At 33.6% G+C, this 17,196-nt stretch overlaps 1 protein-coding gene across 1 annotated transcript in view; it reads right to left on the reverse strand.

The window, feature by feature from the left end:
• Positions 1-17,196, reverse strand: part of ASCC3 (activating signal cointegrator 1 complex subunit 3) — a 262,237-nt gene that overhangs the window by 96,253 nt on the left and 148,788 nt on the right. Inside the window, exons 18-25 of the mRNA XM_008153441.3 lie at positions 16,950-17,114; positions 16,328-16,414; positions 15,303-15,479; positions 8,946-9,171; positions 7,191-7,345; positions 3,921-4,019; positions 2,586-2,754; positions 1,542-1,762 (exon numbers count right to left, since the gene is read on the reverse strand). Of these exons, the coding sequence (XP_008151663.2) occupies positions 1,542-1,762; positions 2,586-2,754; positions 3,921-4,019; positions 7,191-7,345; positions 8,946-9,171; positions 15,303-15,479; positions 16,328-16,414; positions 16,950-17,114 (1,299 nt within the window). The remainder of the gene's footprint in view (positions 1-1,541; positions 1,763-2,585; positions 2,755-3,920; positions 4,020-7,190; positions 7,346-8,945; positions 9,172-15,302; positions 15,480-16,327; positions 16,415-16,949; positions 17,115-17,196) is intronic.

The raw sequence follows: 17,196 nt of genomic DNA on the forward strand, positions 1-17,196 counted from the left end.
GCAAAAAGACTCTCATGAAAATAGTGACAGTAGTTTCAAATAAAGGTAAACTCCATAATATTTATCAAATTATGACAATGTGGTTTTAAAGTGTATCTTTTAGTACTGAAAAGCTTAAAATTTTAAATTAATGGGAAAAAAATCATTAACTCAACCTACATTTATCCAAAGTAAGACTTACTGGTAAATTTAATACATCATCATAAAAATACTGACAGAAAATTTTAAATATTTTCTAAGAAGCACCAAAGGTAATTTTCACAAAAAATATTTTACAGTAAAATTATCTTCTAATATAATGTCAAAAAATAAAAAAAAATTATGAGACAATATATTACAGAGAGAAAATTAGGGTTTGGATGAAAGTAAGTTTTTCCTGGAATTATAATCAAGAGTTATTGGAGTTTTAACTTTTTCATGAAAAAAAAGTTACTAATTTTGAAATTTAGAAGAGAAATAATCTGCTTGTTTAAATTTTAATGTAGATTTTTATGGAAGATGTCAGTTATGTGTATTGTTTCAGGCGTCCTCAAACTACGGCCCGCGGGCCACTTGTGGGTGTTTTTGCCATTTTGTTTTTTTACTTCAAAATAAGATATGTGCAGTGTGCATAGGAATTTGTTCATAGTTTTTTTTAAACTATAGTCAGGCCCTCCAACAGTCTGAGGAACAGTGAACTGGCCTCCTGTGTAAAAAGTTTGAGGACCCCTGGTTTAGGTGTTATCCCTTTTATTTTTATTTTTTTAAAAAAAACAAACTGTCTTAATAATCCAAATTTACATACAGATTATTCACTGAAAAATAATGCTTTCCTTTCTAAAATGTTTCACATTTAGAGTAGAGCTCTAATGGTGTATTAATGGATCAATAATCTGAGAAGTAGGAAAACTAATCAGGGAAGAAAAAAGAAAGTTAAAACATTTCTGAAATAATAAAATCAGAAAAATAGCACATAATTCCAATCACAACTATGAATCAGCTTTCCTAAAAAATATTTTTAAACTGTAAGTATTTTGCATTTTAGAAACACTGAAAATCAATACGTGTTTGACGTGCCATGTTATTTTACATTGCGACATAATGATATGGTCACTTAGAGAAAAGTGGAATAAAAGATACCTCTAAATTTCTGTATATGATCAAACTGTATTTGTTAAAGTATTTGCATTTCCTTCATAGCTAAAGACTTTGGATTATGAATCATTATATATCTTATAAATATGACTATGAATTAGGTTTCTTCCAATAAAAATGTTGATAAAGTATAGATATCTTATGATGAGGAAAGGACATGTGAGTACCATATGTATATTAGAAATTGAAGTAGAAGACTCCAAAATTTAAGGTAAATGATCTGGTGGCCAGTTACTGTAATAATGATCTCGCCTCACTCAAACACCCCTCCACCAACCAGAAAAATTTCCTAAGAGAATAACAAAGCTCTTCATAGAGTCCTGTCAGTATATTTAGAATGGGCTAATATTCAGATTATAAAATGCCTTTTCTAATTGACTGTGAGCCTGTGATTCTTTCAGACAGACCTTTGAAGTAGGGTACTTGTTGAAGACTCTGAAAATGGCTAATTCAGCTGCAACAGTCTTTCCCGATCCAGTGGGTGCTCCAAGTAGGACATTGCAGTCTGTGTGATACAGTGTATGAAATATTTGTGTCTGCACAGGGTTAAAGTGGCTAAAGTTGTACAGCGCTTCATATGCTTCACACCCCAAAGCCGTGACTGGTAAAGGCTGAAGATCCAGTAATTCTGAAAAGATGCATCAGATACTGTTAAACAATAAATGAAAAATATACACAATACTGAATACTGTATCTCAGGAATAAATTAAAACAAACCTTAATTCTTTAGAGAGGAAAAAAGCTTAACATAAATTCCTATATACTAGTTATAGGTCTTTTTCCCCCCTATTACCACATTTATAATATTGACCCATTGGACACGTTTTTGGGGGGAGTTCCCCTTAAATCAACTATAGTGCCATATCTTTCTTTTCTAATCAGGGAAGTAATGTGAATGAGAGGTGTATAAAAACATGCAATGTTACAGAACAAAACTATATCTACTCCAATTTGTAGCCGAATCCGGTTTGGCTCAGTGGATAGAGCGTCAGCCTGCGGACTGAAAGGTCCCAGGTTCGATTCCGGTCAAGGGCACGTACATTGGTTGCAGGCACATCCCCAGTAGGGGGTGTGCAGGAGGCAGCTAATCGATGTTTCTCTCTCATCAATGTTTCTGGCTTTCTATCCCTCTCCCTTCCTCTCTGTAAAAAATCAATAAAATATATTTTTTAAAAAATCTATTCCAATTTGTAGAAAATGAAAGCCATTTGTAAACTTCAGTACTACAATGGTTACTATAACAAATTACTTTTGATCTATTAGACAACTGGCCAAACAGAGTGGTCAAGTGAACTGTTGGTCTAGCCAATGTAAACTAAAATGGACTTGAATTATTAAAAGTAGGATTTCAATCCAGATTCAAACAATTTTAAAGCATAGATGCTTTTCAACATTAACTAAAACAACAATTTTGGAACATCTATGTTTCAAATTATTATTCAATATGTTACCTGTATGGGGAGGATGTCTCTCTGGTAGAATCAGATGTTGAAAGTTGATAATACACACAGCCTCAGCTCCTAACCATCTATCAGACACTGCTCGGATGTAGTATTGGGAAGGCAAAGGTTCAAAAATAGGGATTGTAAATACCAGTAGTTGAGCTTCTTTACTAATGACCTAATGTGAAATAAAGTCTAAAATGAATATGGATATTCTAATATCATAAGGTCTTAGTAGTCTATTGTTAAAACAATGATATCTACAGCAATATGTACCAGATATAAAGAAAATGTCTTGGATTTCTAAATAGCTGAGATATTCAAGTATTTTAGAAACTTGTGGGTGGTTGCCTTCTGAGGCTACTTGACATAGCAGAAGGTGATAGTTACACTCAATTTACATTATTTACAATGCATATCATCATGAGTTAACAGGTTAGCAATTCAACTTTTTATCAGAATTTCCTAGACTTTATTCATTCAATTACTTAACTGCATGATTTTTATTTAATATTTTTCTTTAATCAATTGGGTGGAAAAACAGAACCACTTGGCATAATTGAGGGTAATTATGAAGACAAATGAAATGAAGACAAAACATTGCTATGAATTCTACTGCTGTCATCCAAGGCTCCCAGCCTGAAGCCTTTCTCTTTGGTAAAGAGAAATTAGGAATGAAGAGTCAGAGTCAGATGTACTAGCATCAAACTGAGTTTCTCGTGGGCTTCGTGAATAATTTTAAAAGGAATGCCATATTTGATGATTATTGTTTGTTAATTGTATCTGAAAAGTGAGAGTTATGAAATGTTAATTTGAAACTTACCTTTTGTAAGACAGTGACTAGATGGACCCATTTAAGAATCTCACTCTACTAGGTGTCTCTTACCTTTTTGGACTTTCATTTTTGTCCCCTTTTCTCCTATCCTTTTTGCCATTGTATTTATGTAAATAAAGCTGAGTTTTGTGTTCAAATTTTTTTTAAATCACAATGTGTTTAATACTATTTAGTACAGTGTTATGTAGCACCTGAAGAAGTTCTTATTTCTTATATATTTAACTTTTCATATTATTTATTCCACTTATTTCATATATTCCACCCATCTGAAAGCCATGCCTCAAACTTTGATAAAAATTACAATTCAATTTCTCAAACTAAGATCACATTGAATATATCAATACTGTAACATTTAAGTATTATTTTCTTTTAAAATCATGCAAATACATAAATAAAGCTTTAATGACACTAGAAATTATAGAAAAATAAGTAAAAGCAGAAATTGTTAGTTTATATTTCCTACTTATGATAGCAACATAATAAGGATTTGGCCATACATAGATATTTACCTGTTTTTTAAGAACTAGAAAATACTCTGAATGATAAATATGATCATTTGTAGGATCCTCTACCCAAATCCACCAGGGTTCTCCTACTGTCCCATGGACCTAGAAGAAAAATAGTATCTTTATACTATGTATATTGTAACTCAAGTAAGGAATATACTGTTGTTTGCATACCCGGAACCCATTGTTTTCAACAACTTTATTGCTATATCAAAGTTTACATATAAAATATAGAATTCAATGGTTTTAATATATTTACAAAGTTGTATAATCATTCTCTATAATCAAATTTTGGAATATTTTCATCACCCTAAAAAGAAAACTTATACTCATTAGAAGTCATTACCTATCTTTCCCCATCCCGCAACCTCCATCCCTTGACAATCACAATCTACTTTTTTCTCCAAAGATCTGCTTATCCTGGGCATCTCATATAAGTGGAATCATTTAATATGTGGTCACTTGTATCTGGCTTCTTTCACTTACTATAATGTTTTCAAAGTCACTCATATTAAAGTATACCTCAGTACTTCATTTCTTTTTTATAGACAAATCACATTCCATTGGATACCATATTTTGAATATCCATTCCTCACTCTTTTTCTTTTTCCTGTTTTTCCTAAAAAAGTCCATTCTTATTCAGTATTCATCTCTTTCAAGTGACTCAGAAGAGGAGCCAATTTCCTGCAATAATTTTGATTAGCATAAACTCATCAGCTTATGGCATCCCTCCTGACGACTGTGGTAAGGATAGGCACAAGCTCAATACTGGCCCAATTAGACTAAAGGAAAGGTCTTATAGTTCATGCTCTGGGCTGGTGCAGTGGGGTGTTTCCCTCTCTCTTTAAATGTGGACAGAGAAGCATGAAAATGTGCCTTGGCTTGGTGGCTCATTTGGTTGGAGCGTCACTCCATACACCAAAAAGATTGCAGGTTTGATCCTGGTCAGGGCACATCCCTGGTTAGGGCATGTTCGGGAGGCAACCAATTGATGTTTCTCTCTCAAATTGAGGTTTCTCTCTCTCTCTCTCTAAAATCAATAAACATATCCTCAGGTGATAATTTTAAAACTATATATATTTTTTATTTTTTTTACAGAGAGGAAGGTAGAGGGATAGAGAGTTAGAAACATCGATGAGAGAGAAACATCGATCAGCTGCCTCCTGCACACTCCCTACTGGGTATGTGCCCGCAACCAAGGTACATGCCCTTGACCAGAATCGAACCTGAGACCCTTGAGTCCGCAGGCCGACGCTCTATCCACTAAGCCAAACCTGTTAGGGCAACAATTTTTTTAAAATTATAAAAAAATAAAAAGCATGAAAACATTTAGGGAGTACATAACAGTGTCAGCAGAGCAAAAAGATATGTAGACGCTAAGCCCTGAATTATATGATTAGATAGAAGGACTCAGTCATCTTTATGGCCTATTCTACCTGTGGACCTTTTATTGTGAAAGATAATACATTTTCTTGCTTGAGTCAGTTTGAGACAAGTCATGTTTTTTATTCTTGCAGCCAACAGTATTCTAATTAAGAGTTACTGATGAATTAAACCAAACTGTGGGAGTCTTTATTGTGAATACTGACAGAAGAAAACTGTGGAAAAAAAAACATGAAAGTTTTATGCATTTCAAAAACACTAGATTAAATATAAAACTTGAAATATGAGTTTATGGCTAACTACAATTTTATATTTTATGTAAAATTTTTGATAGAAATATTAAATATAATTTTATATCATCTAGTTCTCACAGAAATTCTGTGAGAAAGATAATTATTATGTTTACAGAGAAGGAAACTGAAGAAATTAAAAGTTAGACCACTTTAAGACCAACAGTATATTTGGGTTAGAAATATGGTTGTATAATTTTAGAGCATGTTGCTGAATAAAACTCATTTACAATACAGATATACGAAGGTCACGTAATGGAAAAGGTATCTGCATACACTTATAATAATCATGTAAAGTAAATATTGCTATACTACATTACTGATTTACTTTCCTCCTCCACGGGCTTCTTGAAAGAAAGGACTGAATCTTACTTGCTTATCTACAACTCAACTCTCTGCATAGTAACAGTACAAAGATAGACCTTAAAATATACTGATGAATAAGAAGAGAATCCAGAGTGGATCTTCACACATATATAATAACATCTAAGGTGTTGAAGAAAGAACAGAAGAAGGGGCGAAAACAAAAACAGGAATGTGATGGGAGCCAAGGAAGGACATTTTAAAGGACTATATACAGTGCTGAATGTTCAGAGAAGTAAAAAAAGTAAATTAAAAAAAAAAGCCATTTATTATGGCAACCAGTCAGTCTTTGGTGATCCCTAATGGTAGTAGTAGTTTCAGTAGGAAAGAAACAGATGACCAGGAGAAAATGTAGAACACTTTTTCTACAAGTCTAATGGTAAAGAAGACAGTAATAGTTTGAGAAACATTAGGACTTAAAAAGGGCTTGCTCCTTCAACATGGAGAATCTTGAATTTTTAGTAGGCTAAAATGACAGAATAAGTAGAGATGGCAAATCCTAAGATAACAGAGAAAATGGAAGAAGTCAGATTTAAGCAAAGTCCCTAAGAAGCTGAATCCACTAAAAGACTGTTCAATGTTGAAATTTTAGCTTTCCTAGGTGTTCTGAAGAGGTCTCATTGGTTAACATCTATATATATAAAACCCGAAGCGACCGGTCAACCAGGCGACCGTTTGACTGGTTGCTATGATGTGCACTGACCACTAGGGCACAGACGTTCAATGTAGGAGCTGCCCCTAGTGGTCAGCGCACTCCCACAGTGGGAGTGCTGTTCAGCAAGCTTACCGAGCAGCAGCAGCAGCAGCAGGCACAGCGGGGCTGGGATGAGTGGGAGTGGCACGGTGCCCGGGCCAGCTCGAGCTCCTCCCCAAGCTCCTACCTGGCTACCTGCCACTTCGTGCACTACTATATCCCTCAGGGGATGTCAGACTGCCGGTTTCGGCACAATCCCCTGACATCCCCCAAGGGGTTCTGGGTTGCGAGAGGACGCAGGCCAGGCTGAGAGACCCCACTGGTGCACGAATCCGTGCACCGGGCCTCTAGTATTAATATATTATACCACACATTTTCTTCAAGGATGAGAGTAAATATTACTACAATGTTTTAAATGAGTCTTTAATAATATATTTTTTGAGAGAATTTTCTAAATGCCTAAGGACAGATGTAAGGAGGTATAGTTGAATGTGCAGCAGAGACAATTTGCAGAACATTGAGATAGGTATTTTCCCCTTCTACCTGATCATTCCAAGTGAAATCAGCACAGACGCTCAGTGTCACTCGGAGCACAGTCCGTGTGATGGGCTGAATGGAAGCTTCCATTGTAACAGAAGGAATCTGATGAACACACTGCTTGACCTTGAGTCCAATATTCACATGATGCAGCATGTGACCTACAAGGAAAACATCACATAGAAGAAATGTGTCCAGACAGAATAAAAGCAATATAATCTGACTTGTAAATGGGAATTCAGAGAAGGTGATTTTATTGCTTCTTTTATGATTTGCTATGGAGAATAGTTGACATTCTTGATCTGGCATGTTTGAATATTTTGTAATAGTTAACTTGAATTAGCAATTCATAGCTCTGAAAACTAGTATCAAGGTTTCTTCAGCTATTAATAGGGTTCTTAAAATTACTGAAACTTAATAGTGTTTAAACTACTATAAACAGTTCCTTTTCTTCTATGACACATCATAAAAATATTTAGTGGTTTTTGAAAACAGCCATTAATTTATACAAGCTCTATTTCAGAAATCTATATAATGGGAAAGGCTCTAATAATAAAACGCAACCCATTCATTCATGCCCATTTCCAAAAAATTCGTAAAGATAAAATATTAAATATGGTTAATCTAGCACAAAATTAACCACTTTATCCACTTATACATATTTTTCATAAATGATCAGATTCAAAATATAGATATATGTATGTGAGTCCCAGAGTGGGTGGGGGAGTCAGAAATAGATGTCACTATAAATATTTTCCTATTCTAGTTCAAGCAACTAAGTGGAAATAGGTTATATATATTTTAATTTTTCATTTTTTTACATTCAATATTATTTTGTATTAGTTTATAATATCAATATTTCTTGGCTCTCCATATTTTTTAAAGCACATTTATGAATAAATAAAATGTTTTTATGTTCATCCAAATTTGAAATTAAAGTGGATTTTCTTTATTTTGATAACATATTTACACATGATATCCCAATGTGAATACTCTCAATTTCCCTAGTTAATATCCTTCCTTTATATTTAAATTGATACTTCCCTTCTGTCTTAGAAGTGTTCTTACTACAAGTGAAGTAACTAACTCAGCCTCTTTTCACATCTTCGGACCTTTTGCAGCAGCAATCCTCCCTCTTATTTTTGTTCAGCTGACTCCCTTCATACGTAGTATCTACCTACTTAAAATCTGAAATATTACCTAGTCAATGCATTGTAGGTTTGTCCAATAAAATGTTAAGGTACGTGGAAATGAATGTTGGAATAATTTTTCAATATTATATGAAAAAAAGCAGAAGTCTAAATGTTATTTGGTCTGGTGACCCTAGTAACAACTGGGTTTAAAGATACATATGTGCACAATGATAAAGTTCAGTTAGAAACTTTGAAGAAATGTGCACATAATTTTTTTAATATAATACTACTAATATATATAACAAAAGAATTTGAAATGAATTAAATATTAAAAAGTAAATTGAGGATAAGCTTCATTGACTAATTCTCATTATTTATAGCTGAGATTCCATTTGTAAAATACTCAACTTATGGGTGTGATGATCTACATTCCATTTAACTGCTAATTCTTTTAAGTGACATCATAAAATTTGGAGGGACTTCTATTAGAATTTAGATAAATACAAAAGAAATTTCATAAAAATAATAAAAATATATCTTGAGTAATGTGAAAATTCACAATACTTTTAGATACAGTTAAATATTTTATTGCACAGAACACATTAAAACATTTTTGCTTCCTTCTTACCTATTTCATCTTTCCTCATGTCTTTCAGCTTATCCACAGTAAGATTTTTTTCTTCTAATCTTGTTAGAATGTGTGGTGGTAAGACTGAAAACTGTCTCAAAGGGCTAGCCCAACCCCACAGCCTCTTGTCAATGACTTTACTAAGATTCAGGAGCTTGTAGGTCATGGCAGGCCAACGTTTCCTCAGAGCAATTTCAAAAAGAGCACGGACAATTCTAGCTGCATTCTGAAGAATAAAAAGAGGAAAATTGGTGGTTAAGTAACAGAGTTTATTTTTTTAAATTCTTTATTGTTTAAAGTATTACATATAGTATTACACATGTCTCCTTTTTCCCCAGTTGACAACTCCCCGACCACCCCCACCCCTCAGCACATGCCCTTACCCCCTTAGTGTCTGTGTCCATTGGTTATGCTTATATGCATGCATACAAGTCCTTTGGTTGATCTCTTACACCCCCTACCCCCTCCACCTTCCCTCTGAAGTTTGACAGTCTGTTCGATGCTTCTCTGTCTCTGGATCTATTTTTGTTCATCAGTTTATGATGTTCATTATATTCCACATGAGTGAGATCATGTGATATTTCTTTCTCCGACTGGCTTATTTCGCTTAGCATAATGCTCTCCACGTCCATCCATGCTGTGCAAATGGTAAGAGGTCTTTCTTTTTTACAGCAGCATAGTATTCCATTGTGTAGATGTACCACTGTTTTTTAATCCACTCATCTGCTGATGGGCACTTAGGCTGTTTCCAAATCTTACCTATTGTAAATTGTACTGCTATGAACATAGTGTGCATATATCCTTTCTGATTGGTGTTTCTGATTTCTTGGGATATATTCCTAGAAGTAGGATTACTGGGTCAAATGGTAGTTCCATTTTAAATTTTCTGAGGAAACTCCATACTGTTTTTCACAGTGGCTGCATCAGTCTGCATTCCCACCAGCAGCGCACGAGGGTTCCTTTTTCTCCGCATCCTCGCCAGCACTTGTTGTTTGTCGATTTATTGATGATAGCCATTCTGACAGGTGTGAGATGGTACCTCGTTGTTTTGATTTGCATCTCTCAGATGATTAGTGACTTTGAGCATGTTTTCATATGTCTCTTGGACTTCTGTAGATCTTCTTTCGAAAAGTGTCTATTTAAGTCCTTTGCCCATTTCTTGATTGGATTGTGTATCTTCCTTTTGTTAAGATGTATGAGTTCCCTATAAATTTTGGAGATTAGGCCCTTATCAGAGAGAACATTGGCAAATATGTTCTCCCATGCAGCAGGCTTTCTTATTGTTTTGTTGATGGTTTCTTTTGCTGTGCAGAAGCTTTTTATTTTGATGTATTCCCATTTGTGTGTTTTTTTCTCCTTAGTTTCCATTGCCCTAGGAGCTGTATTGGTAAAGATATTGCTATGACATATTTCTGATATTTTGCTGCCTATGGATTCTCCTAAGATTTTTATGGTTTCTGGTCTTATATTTAAATCCTTTATCCATTTTGAGTTTATTTTTGTGCATGGTGTAAGTTGGTGGTCTAGTTTCATTTTCTTGTATATATCTGTCCAATTTTCCCAACACCATTTATTGAAGAGACTGTCTTGACTCCATTGTATGCTCTTGCCTTCTTTGTCAAATATTAATTGAGCATTATGGCTTGGGTCGATTTCTGGGTTTTCTGTCCTGTTCCATTGGTCTATGTCTGTTCTTGTGCCAGTACCAGGCAGTTTTGAGAACAATGGCTTTGTAATATAGCTTGATATCTGGTATTGTGATCCCTCCAACTTTGTTCTTCTTTCTCAAGATTGCTGCGGCTATTTAGGGTATTTTTTATTCTGTATTAATTTTTGGATTGTTTGTTCTAGGTCTGTGAAATATGCTATTGGTATTTAATGGGGAGTGCATTAAATCTATAGATTGCTTTGGGTAGTATGGAAATGTTAATGATGTTGATTCTACAATCCATGAACACAGTATATTCTCCCACTTGTTTATGTCTTCCTCTATCTCTTTTTGGACTTTTCAATCTGTCAATAAATTTATCATTCAGACTCAGTTCAAAAGAAGTTTGTCAAGTTGCATCCTTTAACTGTAGGCAACATCTATTCTCATATACACCTAATTATTATTTCTATACAAGAATAAATAACCTCTATATGTATGTGGATGCCATCCTTTTTAACTTTCAGAGGGTAGCCTTATTTCCAAGTTCTTAGGAAGCTCCACTCTACACCCCCTAAATAGGAATGAAGCAGGAAGAGACAAAAGGACTGCAACATATTTAGGAGGCTGTTGAGGCCATCTAGCATATAGGATGTCCTAAAAATATGTATATACACACTTTGTATAATTATAAATAGAATGCTTATTCAAATATATTTCATTTTCAAAGTTGAGCTATCAGCTGTTAAAGTATGTATACATTTTGGGGACACTCTGTATGATAGGCTATTACAGTGAGATGATTAAATTTGCAAAGCTATTTAGAGAAATAAGGAAAACTTTGGGATCTCGCCCTAGCCAGTTTGGCTCAGTGGATAGAGCGTTGGCCTGCAGACTGAAGGGTCCCAGGTTCGATTCCGGCCCAGGGCACATGCCTGGGGTTGTGGGCTCAATCCCCAGGGGTCATGCAGGAGGCAGCCGATCCATGATTCTCTCTCATTATTGATGTTTCTATCTCTCTCACCCTCTCCTTTCCTCACTAAAATCAATAAAAATATATTTTAAAAAAAAACAACAAAAACTTTGGGATCTAGTCAGAGAGAAAAATTAGTGAGTAAAGGGTGACAAAAGAAATATTGATGAGTGTAACTACCATATTAATGACTCCCTATAAACTAAGCAATATATTATCTTATTTACTCTTTATAACAACTGCTTTTGACAGGTCCCTATGTGATTTTGTAGATAAAGATACTAAAGCTTGGTGAAGTTAATAATTTGGCCAAGGCCTAACAGATAGTTGGTGCCAGAGTATTTATTCAAAGCCAGGTCTAAACAATTCTAAACTTTGCTCCAAGATTCTAAATTCATTGGTCTGAGAATAACTTCATTAAGAGACATATAGAAAGTTACAATAATTGAAGACTTTTTGTACCATCTGTACAGTTAGTTTCCATTTGTTTTGTCTTCCTCCCTCTATCATTAACTTTGCAGATTTTTTTTTTTTTTTACTGAAGATTATTTTAAAATTATGAACTTGGAGACATCTTACAAAATCTAATGATGTCTGTATTTGAAAATGAAAAAAAGTTAAATCTGGTCAAAATTATAAAAAGAGATAAAAAGAGTAAAGATTTTAAATAGGGAGTAGATGATACAGCTTTAAATTATGATCATAAGAGTTATGGGCTTTAGTTTTACATTTTATATGAAATGTACATTTGTCTTTTGACAAGTATTTTACTTCAGTATTAGAAGTTTAATAACAGAAATGTGATTTAGAACTAAGAGGACAGTTCTGATATCCATTATAAATCTGAAGATGGCTCTTAGTAGGCCCAGAGAATGATAAATAATTACTGTGTCTATCAAATAGATTTTTTAATCATAATTCCCAGTTAACTCTTGTAAAAAAAAACTGCCAGCCTAATTTTCCACTGTGTTTGAAAATATATAAATTTTTGTTTTTAATTTCAGAACCCATAGTTGTTTCCTAAAACTAAAATAAATGGAAGGAAAAATCCCATGTGGCAAATAAGACATTTTATCTGGAATAATATAAATTGGGTGAAAATAATGATAAGTCTTTGATAAGTGAAGTTTAGAAAAGTTAAATCTAGATTTCTTTATAAAATCATAGGCTACTTGAGCCAAGGATTTATCTTAGGGACTGAGAGAATAAAGTTTCAGAAACAGAGAAGGAAATATAATTTCACAGAGCTAAGAGTGCTTATGGAACTAATGATGGCCTAAACTTAAACTATAAATAAACTGAACAGTAATTTACCTAATGAATTGAAGGATGACAGACCCATAATAGCTATTTAAGAAAAGTAGGGCTGCTTTGAAATATATCCGTAATGTTCTGATATTGACTTTCTGTGCACCAATCATGATGAAACAGTAAATATTATAAAGCAATTTGTATATCAGTCTCTGATATTATCTTCATAAACTTGAATCAAGCAGAAATGTGGCCAAATTATTCATCTAGAACCTAGTAAAGCTTTATATTTTAGTTAAGTCACTAACTATTTTAATATAAAATAATTAGAAAATTTAAAATAAAAATACAATGTTATTTTTCAGAAAAATAGATAAATAAAAAAAGAAGTTAGAAACAATGGTGTCTATAGAACTTATAGGGTTTAGAGAATATGTATAATTTTTCTATGGCAGAAGCATCTTACCCAAGACGGAAAAAAAAAAAAAAGAAGCTTCCACAACATTCACATTTACTTTATGTAGTATGAAATCATTAGCTGTTGTCTTAGTTACATTGATTAAGTTACTGCATTCATTCAAATTGTTTGCCAATATATCTTGGTTCATGTTTGTAAATATTTCATTTTATAGTTATAGCAAAGCACTGCTGAGTATTCATGGCTGTTTATAATAATTTAATATAAAAATACTTTTTCTGCCAAAACCGGTTTGGCTCAATGGATAGAGCATCGGCCTGTGGACTCAAGGGTCCCAGGTTCAATTCTGGTCAAGGGCATGTACCTTGGTTGTGGGCACATCCCCAGTGGGGGGTGTGCAGGAGGCAGCTGATTGATGTTTCTCTCATCAATGTTTCTAACTCTCTATCCCTCTCTCTTCCTCTCTGTAAAAAATCAATAAAATATATTTAAAAAAAATACTTTTCCTATATTGAGACTTTGAACAAATTTCAAACATAAGATATATAGAATAGTTTCTATATTTAAAATAAGATTAAGCTATTATTTCTCCTTAACTCAGAAGAGGCATTACTCAATTAAAATTTTTTAAGTGGTATTCTTTTAAATATATATATATATATACACACACACACACATATATATATACATATATATATATGTGTGTGTGTGTGTGTGTGTGTATATATATATATATATATATATATATATATATATATATATTAGCGTTACCGTTGCAGGAAAAATCCTGCAATAGGGTTTCCTTCTGCACTCTACCCCGCCCCGCCTGCTCTCCTCCCTTGTCCCCCGGCCCGCCTTCTCCACCAGCCCGCCCCGCTCTCCTTCCTTCTCCCCCGGCCCCGCCTCCGCTCCTCCCTTCTCCTCCCCCCTGGCTTGCTTGCTTCTCCACAGCTTTGCTCCCTTCAGCATCTCTTGGCTTCTTTCTAAGCTGTCTTGATATGCAAATTAGCTGCCATCTTTGTTGGGATAATTTGCATACCCGTCCTGATTTGGTTGGTGGGCGTGGCTTTGGCTGGTGGGCGTGGCTTGGGCATAGCAAAGGTGCAGTCAATTTGCATATTTGTCTATTATTAGGTAGGATATATTAATTGATTTCAGAGAGGAAGGGAGAGGGAGAAAGAGATAGAAACATCAATGATGAGAGAATCATCAATCAGCTACTCCTGCATGCCTCCTGTTGGGAATTGAGTCTGCTCACAGCCCCAACCAGGAACGGAACCCATGACCTCTTGGTTCATGGGCTGATACTCAACCAATGAGCCACACCAGCCAGGTGATAAAAAAAATTGTATTCTTTTAAAGTAGAAAGTTGGTTTTATTTAAAACTTATATCTGTAAAGAAAAACCTTTCATTTTGAAAGGTAAATAATGCAACAAATAACTTTATTTCACATGGGGGCTTAAATATAAAAACATAAATATTACAACATTTTATACTACGGTTATTTTTTTAACTTACTGATTTAATAAGCTGTAATTTAAGGAATAATTTTCTTTCAGTCATCAATTTTTAAGTATTGATGGGAAGAAAAAAATTTTTATCAGAGACTTATCTTACTAAATATATGGTGTGAGGCATATATATAAAGCCTTATTTAATGGCAAAGCATTTTGTTTATAATTCTAACATTTGGGAAAAGCTACAATGGTTCCACAATCTTTTCTTTTTGACTGAAATATTATTCTATTATTGCCTTTTGTAACTATATTCTTTGTAATTAAAGGAGATGAACTTTATCATCTAAAGCAAAATAAGATTAATATTTTTAAACTCTAAAATAAAAACAATAGCAATATTAAAGAGCCAAACTAACACCAAATTCCACCCCCATACCTGATCTAATAAATAGATGGCATAAAAGATGTACAAATTAAACAGAACCAGTTCTAAGATAAAATAGTAATTTGGTAGCATGTCATAAGTATAGTCACAGTATAGTCTGAGTAATTCTTTGAATCTTTAAAAGTAAACAAGGAGAAAAAATGGGAAGAGAGTAATACTCTTACCTGTGCAACATATGCAGAATCTGATATAAGGGAGAAACTGTCCATCTCACCTCGGCTGATATAAGTTTGAAGTAGGATATTTATTTTCCCATAATTGTTCTCTACACCTCCAGGAGCTGAGAGTTCACAGAAATTGTTTAATAAGGCATCTAACTCCTCTATTTCCTCTTCTCTGACCTGGAAGAATCAATGTTTTTACAGTATTATTTGGGCTGATTTACTGAAATTGAACTATATTGCAAGTTTTTTAAAAGTTTCCATTTGCTATAACTCAACATTTCCTCTATATGCTAAAATAACTAATTTTTCCCCCCACAGGTAGCTAATAATATACAATAAGAAATTATCTTGACACTGATACAATTACATTTTATTATTCATCACCAATATTAAAGTTGCCATTGACATATAAAAATTTGATATGCCACAAAAATTAGATCTCCTGACCTCACCATCTTTCAATTGATGAGATTTCATTTTTTATTTGACCAGAGTAAAACCTCTGCCCAAATGGATTAGGGCAAACTTGAATTATCTCCAAAGGCATTCATTATGGTCATATATTTTTATATGATATAACACATTCATAGCTTAAAGCTGTGAAGTACTATGACTCAAAATATAAAAGTTTTCACTGTTAATAAGATTAAATTATAATACGGGTACAGAAATATTCAGATCTAAGTTTGAATCATGCATATCCTTTATATTTTATTTAAGTGAACCTTACATTGCAAATAAACCAAAATCTACATACTATATTCTCCACCAGTTTCATTACTGCAAAACCTACTTAAATTATATTTGATTTGTAGTAGAGAATAAAGAATGATGTGAGGAATGACATAATATCATAATCTAGTATACTGGAATTGCTGATAAATGGAAGAACATTGTTGGTACTCCAAATGTGAAGTGTCATACAGCTTCTGGTGTATCAGGAATAACAATTACTTATGAGGTTTTATAAATGAATGAATACATATATGTTATATGCATTTGATTCAAGCTTCAAGTAATCTTACCTTAATTTGATCAAATTCTTCAGCTTTAGAGACTATAGCAAGGATATCACCTTCTGTTTTATGAGCATCAAAAAGTTCATTGAAGGTCTACCAAAGTAAGTGTTATATTTGATTAAAATAGAAGGTCCAGTAAAATATTTTAAATTAAAAACATGACAATAAATCACTCATTCATTTGAGCCCTAGGCAATGCAGAGTTACAATGTCTGTGGCATGCTATTCCAAATCATTGCATAGCTACCAAAGATTTAAAAATATTGTTAAAATATAATCAGCTAAAGAGCAATAAAATCAGTTAACGAAACCTACATTAGATAGCTAAAAATATGTTTATCATAACATTATGGTATTGGCTCATTTTCAGCATGGGCATATGGAAATCTACCACTCTCCAAGTCTACTGCTTGGGACCCACTCATTGACCAGGATGGCAAGGAGGCCCTGATATTTAAAATCTGATTTTTTCTTGTATTTACTGAGTCTATGTTATTGAATTCATATGCTAAAAGCATTTTGTTCTATTAACAGGTCTGGCTATTTTGCATTAATCCTATATGTTGACATCTAAAAATATTTGCATCCAATAGCAAACATATTGTATTTGTTCAACTCAGTTTAATACCTCAATGGTGTTGTATTTAATATAGAAGTGGCTGGCGGTTCTACCCAAATCAGTTGAGGAAAAATATCCAGTTCGCTCCTCAAAACGAATCATCCTAGCTTTGTCTAATTTTCGTCCAACTTCAATGACCAACTGTTCTCGATGTTTTGCTAATGTCGGGTCAATCTAAAGGGAAAAAAATATATAAATACTTTAATATTTCTTTAGACAGTCATTTTTCTTTAGAAAATTACATATACCTATTTAT

This window comes from Eptesicus fuscus, chromosome 10 (assembly GCF_027574615.1).
Source record: "Eptesicus fuscus isolate TK198812 chromosome 10, DD_ASM_mEF_20220401, whole genome shotgun sequence".
Lineage (NCBI taxonomy): Eukaryota > Metazoa > Chordata > Mammalia > Chiroptera > Vespertilionidae > Eptesicus > Eptesicus fuscus.